Here is a 9,093-nt window from a genome sequence, read left to right as displayed (position 1 = left end):
AGAAATCTCTGTGTATATAACATAGCGTATGCATTATAGTATCTTGGTCGTATTCAAATGTGTTTTAGAGTCCATTTTGCTAAGGAAAAGTAAAAACTCGCCTGGGCTCAGTTGTCCAGCTTCAGAGGAAGAAACTCAATCTAGTTCATTTTTGAAATTCTATTTCAATATTTAAAACCAAACTTGTCAACAGTTTTTTTTTTAACTATTAGTTTATTGAGGTACAATTTATATACAAAAAAAAAAAAATGCTCTAGGTGTAAAGGTATTGAATTCAGCCACTGCTGTGTGGCCCCTGCTCCAATCAAGATGTTGTAGGGGAGGCAACATTTACATCTGCCCTCCTAGGGATTTTTTTTTGTTTTTTGGCTGGGCTTGAGAAATGAACTGATGTAAGACAAGCTGACAGGATAAAAGCATATAAGTATATTTAATATAAGTTTTACATGACATGGGAGCCCTCGTGAGGAAATGAAGACCCCACAAAATAGCAAAACCTACACGCTTTTATCTCAGGTTGAACAAAGAGATGCAATTATAGAAAGGTAAACTCTGTGAGGAAGCTGAAGGAGGATAAGAATTGTTTTGACAAGAGGTGCGCACACAGAACCTTCTCGTCTCCACTTCCCTGCCGTGGTGACACTCACTGTGGTGATTGCTCTCCATTTTGTCATTTATGTCTGCTGCTCCCTTCTAGGCTCAAGTCCCCTGAGGCCAGGGACTAGCCTGTCTGTTTTTGGACTCGTAGGGGGTGAACCCACATCCCTACAGTAAATCCCTGTAAGTCTTCCTGGAGAGAATCAGCCTGGGAAGGAACACCGTCGTGAAGGGTTCTCTGCCCACCTAGCAGCTGCCAGTGCGCTGAGCAGGTGCCAATGTACCCAGTTCTCTGAGAGAGGACTGCACCGGGCTCCATGCAGAGGGGGCGGGGCGGGCTCTGGGTAGCGGGGCGTGGTACACCTGCTAAGTGTGATCAGGATAGAGGCTGGGGTTGGGCCCCAGCAAGGCAAAGGTATTAAAATCCATGTTCCTTTTTCTCCATTCTAGCCAGTTTTCTGCTCTACATTATTAGAGGAAAATTTAGAAATTAGGCATGTGAGGAGGTAAGGAAAGCAAAGACATGGGATTTGGGAAACCACTTAGGAGAATCCTGGAGAGGAAGAACAGTCAGAGCTGCTGGGAGTTGACACAAGTCAAGACAAAGATTCATGGCTTCACTAGGCTCTTATCTAGTTAGATGATGCTGGCAAGGAGATGGTATAGGAAGGGTTAGTGTGGAAAGATACTTGAGTTTCATGAGTTACTTTTTAAAAGTCTGCTCTAAACCAGTGTTTTTCACCCTTGGCACTACTGACACTGTGGAATAGACAGTTCTCTCCTGGGGGAAAAGGGACTGTTCTGTGCACTGTGGGATGTTCATAGCGTCCCTGGCCCCTGCCTGCGACATCCCAGTAGCCACCCCCTCAGCTGTGACAACCAAAAATGTCTCCAGACATTGCCAGGCATTCCCTGGAGTAGCAAAAACTCAGCCTGCTCACTGCTCCTCAACCTTACCCCATAGAAGTGTGGCCTGGAGATCTGCAGCCTCAGCGCCATGAGGGAGCCCCACTCTGGCTTGCTGAGTCAGAATCTCTGCATAAGGTTCCCTGGGTGATCCCTATATACATTCACATTTCAGATGCCAAAAGAATTAGGTTGAATTTACATAAATAAAAGTGATGGGAAAACGAAGCTATTTTTAAAAATGTGATTAAAATGCAGATGTTTTGATGATGCATTTAAGTGGGAACGGAGAGGGTGTGCTGATCTTGTGTCTGGCTTAGTCCTCATGACCACGGGACTGGCTCTGTCACCCCTGGTGTCTGTCCTGTGGCTCGCAGAGAACAGCGTGAGCAGACAGCTGAAACTGTGCAGGGAAGTTTTGCCTGGTAGAAAATGGTTTCTAACCAGGCAGAAATGGTCTCCTGTGACCCACTAAGATCACGTATCACATGGGTGAATAAAATCAGGATTCTTCGAAATGATTAACCCAGCACTGGCCCGTGTATTGGATAATTAGTGGCCCCCAGCATTTACAGGAGAGGGTTAAGTAGGGATGTCATCCTTGCTCTGAAAACCACAATTACCTCTGACTTCTGATGATTTATGATCTTCTTTGTCACAAAGAAAATCATATTAAAGACCCAGGTCATTCAGGGACAGCTTTAAACATATGCACTGAGCACGTTCAGACCACTTTATGCAGATTGGGTAGGGAGTTCTGCTAGATGGCACCGCCCACTGCAGGGACATCTGTAGAAAGTCCATTGTAGGGTAGAGAATAGAACCCAGTTCTTACCTCTCCTTCTATGTGTGCTAAAAAGAAACTATTATGATGGGCGGCTCCAGTGGCTCAAGGAGTAGGGCGCCGGCCCCATATGCCGGAGGTGGTGGGTTCAAACCCAGCCCTGGCCAAAAACCATAAAAAAAAAAAAAAGAAAGAAACTATTATGATGCTGTTGGAAACTGTTAGAGTAGGTGGAGCTGCTGAATGAAGTTATTTGTTGCTCACCTAACAGTTATAGACGGAGCTTCAAATCCATAGAGGTGGCTGTCCCCACACAACTGGCCTAGCGTGGCTGAGGCTCTGCTATCAGTGCATAGTTGCCAAAGTCACCCTGGGCATCTCCATCCCAGCCAGCGAAAGAGGAAACCAAGTGGTGGACCAGGTCCAGGCTTTACAAGCAAATCTCCCGGATGGTGCATGTCACATCCACTTCATTTGCCATAGGCTGGAATTCAGACATGTGACCCCACTCAGGTGCAGGGGAGGCTGGGAGATGTGGCCTAGCTGTGTGTCCAGTAGAAAACTACCAGACAGGTCAGGCTCAGTGGCTCACTTGGGAGGTTGAGGAAGGTAGATTGCCTGAGCTCACAGGTTTGAGACCAGCCAGAGCAGGAGCAAGTCTCATCTCTAAAAATACTTGGCTGTTTTGGTGGGTGCCTGTAGTCCCAGCTACCCAGGAAGCTGAGACAAGAGAATTGCTTGAGCCCAGGAGTTTGAGGTTGCTGTGAGCTATGACACCATGGCACTCTATGGAGGGTGGCATAGTGAGACTCTGTCTCAAAAACAAAGAAGAAGGAGGAAAGAAAACTACTAGACAGCTAGGCCTCTGCCCAAGAGATCTCCAGAGCTCCATCCGAGGTTATCATGCGTCTTCTGTGCCTCCGTAAACTAAGTGTGCCGACGTCGGTCAGCATTGGAGGTTTACTGGTGTGGCTGGGTTTTCCAGGTAGATCCGTACCTTCATCTTCCAGCATAATTACTGCCCAGGAAACCACTCCATTATATGAACAAAAGGACTGCTTTTTATAGTTTCAAAAGTGGGGAGGAGGGACCTCAAAGAACTTTTCCTGGGACCCCCAAATTTCTAGCAATCCTGAATCTTAACAACCTTACAGTACTGATTTGCAGACTATGTGAATCATTACTATCAGGAACTTACTCCTAGATAATGAATGTGATACGTTAAGAGAAACATAGGTTTTAGGGGTTTTTTTAAAGAACTGAAGAGGTCTTCTGTGATTATCTAGCCCATTGCATTCCTTGTCTAATTCAGTAAAAAAAAAAACGTAGAGTATAATTGCTGCTTAATCAGCGTCAGGCTCTCCCATCCTTGACTGTCTGGGTTTGCTTGCTCAGGGTGTGAACGCCATATTTGACATCTTGGTGATTGGCAAATTCAACGTTCTAGAAATTGCCCAGAAGATGCTACATAAGGGCAAGTCATTAGAGGTGAGTATTTACTCTTGTCTCCAGCCCAGACATGGAAAATGTCAAGTACCAGCTGATTTTAAAATGCCATTTTCAAAGTACTTCTTGTGATTTTTAAATTCTAAAATATCCGTGTGCTTAAAGCACAGTGTCAAGGCAGCTCAGGCGGAACTGCCGCACATTGGTACCTGGCTTGGCCACACCCTTATTTGAATATCTGCACCATCAGTGGCTTTGGGGTCTCCTTGCAGAATGCTGGCGTGCTCAGGAATGGGGGCCTGCTCTTCAGAATGGCCCTCCTCACCTCGGGAGGGGCCGGGATGCTGTACATGCGCTGGAAAATCATGGGCACGGGCCCGCCAGCCTTCACCGAGGTGGACAACCCGGCCTCCTTTGCCGACAGCGTGTGGGTGAGGGTGAGTTCCGAGCCTGTTCCCCTCTGGATTGTTCTCTCATCCCACCCACGAGATTCCCAAGTCCCTCGTCCCTCCTGTTCATCTCACCCCTTACCATACCCACAAAATCCCTTGTAAATGGGGCACCTCAGGTTTGTTTTCTATCGCCAAGGATATTCTAGGATGAAAACGGGCTTTATGAGGGTGTATGTAAGCGCCTTGTGTTTCCTCTCTAACAAGGAGCAAAGCCCGGTGTTCCCTCCTAACATCAGGTTCTTGCTGGTCTTGTTAACGCGCTTCCTAACCCTGTGGCTGTGTCGAGACCAAATTGAACAGTTAGAAATCTAACGGTGTCAAGACCCTCTATTCTTTTCCAGTTACTTTTTTTTTTTCGAGGCAAGGGTGTCAAGCCACAAATTCTTAGCTGTGCATTTCACAGAGACCAAAAATCAAGAGGAGAACCGTGGAACCCTTTTCTTATGTTGTTAGCCACACAGGTGACCCCTGGGCCTCAGATTTCCTTCAAGCAGCACGAAAAAAGTGGGTCATAGTTTGGCCAGAAATATAACAAATACACTGTCTAGTCTAATGGCTTTGCTGTATCCTTGTGTATTAGAATATGAATGCATTTAATAAGTTACGGACTACATGTCCTATATACAAATGGGCAGCATTCTGTTTTATACAACCTCTTTCCTTGAATAGGAGCGTGTGAATGCCTCAAAAATGAAGTTAGGAGATATACGTGTATATGTATGATTTTTAAGTTCCATATCAAATAAATGTTTGTTTTCCTTTGACTGACAGGCCATAAACTATAATTACTACTATTCACTGAATGCCTGGCTGCTGCTGTGTCCCTGGTGGCTGTGTTTTGATTGGTCAATGGGCTGCATCCCCCTCATTAAGTCCGTCAGCGACTGCAGGGTAATTGCACCCGCAGCACTCTGGCTCTGCCTAATTGGCCTAATATGCCAGGCCCTGTGCTCCGAGGACGGCCACAAGAGAAGGTAAGCGGCAGCGCTGAATTTTTAACTCCACACGGCTTGAGTCAGAAGCATTTTGCACATCCAGCACTGATGCTTTTAATGATTTCGTGGAGGTAATGTCTGAGGACATTCGTTTGGAATGCCTATTTATGGCCAGGATGGGTTCCATGCACTCGGAATTCATCCCCGGCTCCCAGCAGCCGGGAGCGAGGTTGGAAGAGGGCGTATGGATGAGTGCTTTATCCTCCCCGCCCCCTGGGAAGGAGCATTTTAAGATCCTTTTCGCTGTAGGTGGTAAAGAGTAATTTATGGTCAGAACAGAGAGTGTAATTGATGTGTGCGGTGCCCATTATTCCACAATTCTCCTTCAAAAAACCCTGGTGAATGCGGTGGTGATTCCTTCTGTTGTTGTTGGGTACAGAATAAGCTGGTGTCCCAAAGAGACTATTCTTTCTAGACAGAAAAAAAAAAAAAGTTATTGAGAAAATAATTGGGAAAAACAAATGTGTTTCGTGAAAAAGAAAACTGTTTAAGATGATTTCCTTTAAGTGTAAGTGTTTATAGAATTAGATTAGTAATTTCTCAAAATAAATTAAATTTTAAGTTTACCTGTGTCTTCAATTGGTTGGTAATTGTAAAGAGCAACAGACTTTATTCCCTGTTCATTTACACATGTGAAATAGGATGTTTATTTTTCACTACTGTAGGCACAGGGTCCAGGAAGGGGCCCTAATGGGACTGAGCTTCTTCTGAATTCACTCTCTTGATTCTTGTAGCGCCTTAGAAACGATCGGCTAGTTCTAGAAGTGTTTTAGTGGTCAGCTTTTTTCCTGCGTGACTGAAGTTTGTGGAGATGGAGCAAACAAAAACGATGCCACTTTATTTGAGTTTGTGTAAGATTTAAACTACTTACGGGCTATTCTTATTAAGTATAGAGGGAAATTTTTTTTCCATGAGAACCACATTGAGTAGTTTTTCCATGAAAATCTAATTGAGGCAAGTATCCACTGAACTCTTCAATATCTAAATGGGTTGAGATATAGTTAGGAGTAGATGAACGGGTAAGGACTCACAAATATAGTCATTCTAACTCTATTCGTAGTTGTATGACACACAGGTTTAAGCCTCAGGCTGGATTATAAGCACCTGAGGAATATTCTTGCATCTTATCTCCACACTTCCAGGCTAACCCCACTCTACTGCGGACATTTCGTTTGCTTGTTTGTTTTTTTGCGGACAGTGGTACCTTTTTCTCACTTGGTGGCGTGAAAAAGAAAATTCTTTATTATTAATGCTGCATAGGAAACTTTTCTTAAGAAATTTGAAAATAGCCATTTATTTCAGCACTTTAACTTTTCCAGGATCCTTACCCTGGGCCTGGGATTTCTTGTGATCCCATTTCTCCCTGCAAGCAACCTGTTCTTCCGAGTGGGCTTCGTGGTGGCAGAGCGAGTCCTGTACCTCCCCAGCGCCGGGTACTGCATGCTGCTGACCTTCGGGCTTGCAGCCCTGAGCAAACACACTAAGAGAAAGGTATCAGCTGAGAGTGGTGGCACCACGGAGAACAGGAACGGTGGGACGCATCTCACTAATGATATGTACCGTGTCTCTCTATTCTTAAGAAACTAATTGCTGCCATCGTGCTGGGGACTTTATTCGTCAACACGCTGAGGTGTGTGATTCGCAGTGGCCAGTGGCGGAGTGAAGAACAGCTCTTCAGAAGTGCCCTGTCTGTGTGTCCCCTCAATGCTAAGGTACCATAGCTGCCAGGTTCCTTTTTCAAAGACTTCACTAAAAAATGCCTGGAGTTCTCAACTGAGTAAAGATGTCTACATCATACAGGATCTAGTAGGAGATCATGGCCAAATGTTTGAGTTTGTCTTTGTTGTGGGTTTTTTTTTTTTTTATGGTTTTGCTAAGATTTATTAAAATTCTACTTAGCCAAAATAATTTAAAGGAAATCGTTAAAAGCGGATGTATCAGTGAAGCGGATTACTTAACCGAGGTCCTACTCATCTTCCAAGTGGCCTAATCTCACCCTTCTAAGTGGTGGTGGGGGTGGGCAGGGGTGATGTCCTTTTTCCAGGCTGGGTTTGGGCAAGGCATAATTCTAATATTTGAGTCCCCTTTTCCAAACGCATCTTCTGGCAGTAGCATTAACTACCTTTCTCTAAGCTGTGCGTGGAAGGTGGTGATACCTACGAATGGGCAGTAATTTGGTTCAGGAATTTGAATTATGCTGTGTCTGTACAGTAGTAGGTACAGCTGTCTTTATCGTGCCGTCGAGTTCTGATTCCTTTCCTCAGATTACGAAAGGAGATTATGCCTCGCGTAACAGTGTTTCAGACACTGGCAGACTATGTGCAACAGTGGTGTGTAAGATTATAATGCCATGTTTTTACTGTATTTTTCTGTGTCTAGATGTCTTTAGAGACACAGACACCGTGTCATGGTTGCCTGCAGCGTTCCTTACAGTCACACACTTTGACAGGTCTGTTGCTCAGGAGCACGGGCTGTCCATCCAGCCCTGGTGTGCAGTGGGTAGGTTAGTGTGAGTACACGCTGACGTTCACACAAAGACAGAATCACCCGAGGACACATTTCTCAGCACGTGTCCCTGTCATTGTTAAGTGGCACAGCACTCCACTTTAAAATTGGCAGTGGGTTCTGTTGGAGCAGTCTGGTAGAATTTCTTTCACTTATATCCTTGATGAATCCAAGCTCTTTATTCAACCAGCTGTGCTGCTTTGGGTGAAACTAAACTTTGGTAAAGTTTCAGTGCCCTCTCCTATGAGAAGGGAATAGTCCTCATCTGTTGGATTTGCTGTTAATGTTGAACTGAAAAGGCCCTCACAGTGCTTAGCACGTAGTAGGTGCTCACAAAACGTTAGTTTTTGTGGCCTCATTTAGTTTAGGTTTTTCTTAAGTGATAGGAAGGGGGAGTGCTGTTTGCTCAAGATGGCCGGGCCTAGGAGTGAGGTTAGAAGAATTTGCTGTCAGTATAGATTATTATCATTAAATAATGATTTATTCTTTCTTGGATCATCAGAAGTGGAGCTGCCTAGGATGCTGCTTAAATGTCATCTTCCAGGGCAGGGGCATGGAGTGGTTCTTGGATTCTGTCTCATTTATGCATTCTGTATTTAAGGGAAAGCAGCAATTTCAGGCAAAATTATGTAAATAAAACTAAGGAATAGTAGAGGTTTTACTGTGACCCTGAAGTAATGAATGGTATACTATAAAAGGTGCTGACTGTTTTTTCCTTGGCTTAAAACATCTTGGTCATATTTTACAACTAAGAGACTTCAATAGTAAGAGTAAGTTATCTTGAGCTTTTCATTTGATTTTCTGACTTACCAGTTTATGTTATGCTACCAAAAATAAATTACCTATGATTTAATTTCATAAATGTTACTAGATTTGCTTTATTTTTACTTTATTGTTTGAATAGCAGTGATTACCCCTTCCGTTTTTATAGGTACTTACCACGAGGAACTCAGATTTCTTTACAGAGGCTCTATCATTAATCTCCATTATCTTCTCACTAAGGTTTTAGGGGAAAGGGGCATCATTTTCTTTATTTTTCCACGAGGGAGAAACTGAGACATAGAAAGATTAAGCTGACATTGTGTAGTAGTTTAGGTGGCTAGACAGAGACCTGGTGTGGTGGTGTGCACCGTTACTCTAGTAAATGAAGGCGGGGGGACATAAATGACATCTGAGCCCAAAAGTCTGCACCAAAAAAGTGGTTTTCACACATTATAGCCCCAAACACAGGGCATGCACGTGTGGGAAGACACACAGTCACTGGGAGGGTGTGTGTCTGTGTCTGTGTGTGTGTCTGTGTGTGTCTGTGCATCTGTGTGTGTCTCTGTGTGTGTGTCTCTCTCTGTGTGTTTCTCTGTGTGTCTGTGTGGTGTGTGTCTCTGTGTGTGTCTGTGTTGTGTGTGTCTCT

General features: G+C 44.4%; 1 protein-coding gene across 3 annotated transcripts in view; it reads left to right on the top strand.

Moving 5' to 3' along the window:
• TMTC4 (transmembrane and tetratricopeptide repeat containing 4) overlaps positions 1–9,093 on the top strand; it is a 62,901-nt gene that overhangs the window by 30,766 nt on the left and 23,042 nt on the right. For all 3 annotated transcript variants that reach the window (XM_003789604.3, XM_023513103.1, XM_023513102.1), the window contains 5 exons: positions 3,683–3,775; positions 4,006–4,170; positions 4,957–5,159; positions 6,500–6,671; positions 6,761–6,892. In XM_003789604.3, coding sequence (XP_003789652.1) covers positions 3,683–3,775; positions 4,006–4,170; positions 4,957–5,159; positions 6,500–6,671; positions 6,761–6,892 — 765 coding nt within the window. The remainder of the gene's footprint in view (positions 1–3,682; positions 3,776–4,005; positions 4,171–4,956; positions 5,160–6,499; positions 6,672–6,760; positions 6,893–9,093) is intronic.

This window comes from Otolemur garnettii, unplaced genomic scaffold (assembly GCF_000181295.1).
Source record: "Otolemur garnettii isolate 467f Iridium unplaced genomic scaffold, OtoGar3 scaffold00034, whole genome shotgun sequence".
Classification (NCBI taxonomy): domain Eukaryota; kingdom Metazoa; phylum Chordata; class Mammalia; order Primates; family Galagidae; genus Otolemur; species Otolemur garnettii.
Note: the sequence above shows the minus strand (reverse complement) of the source record. Positions and strands in the feature narration are given on the sequence as shown.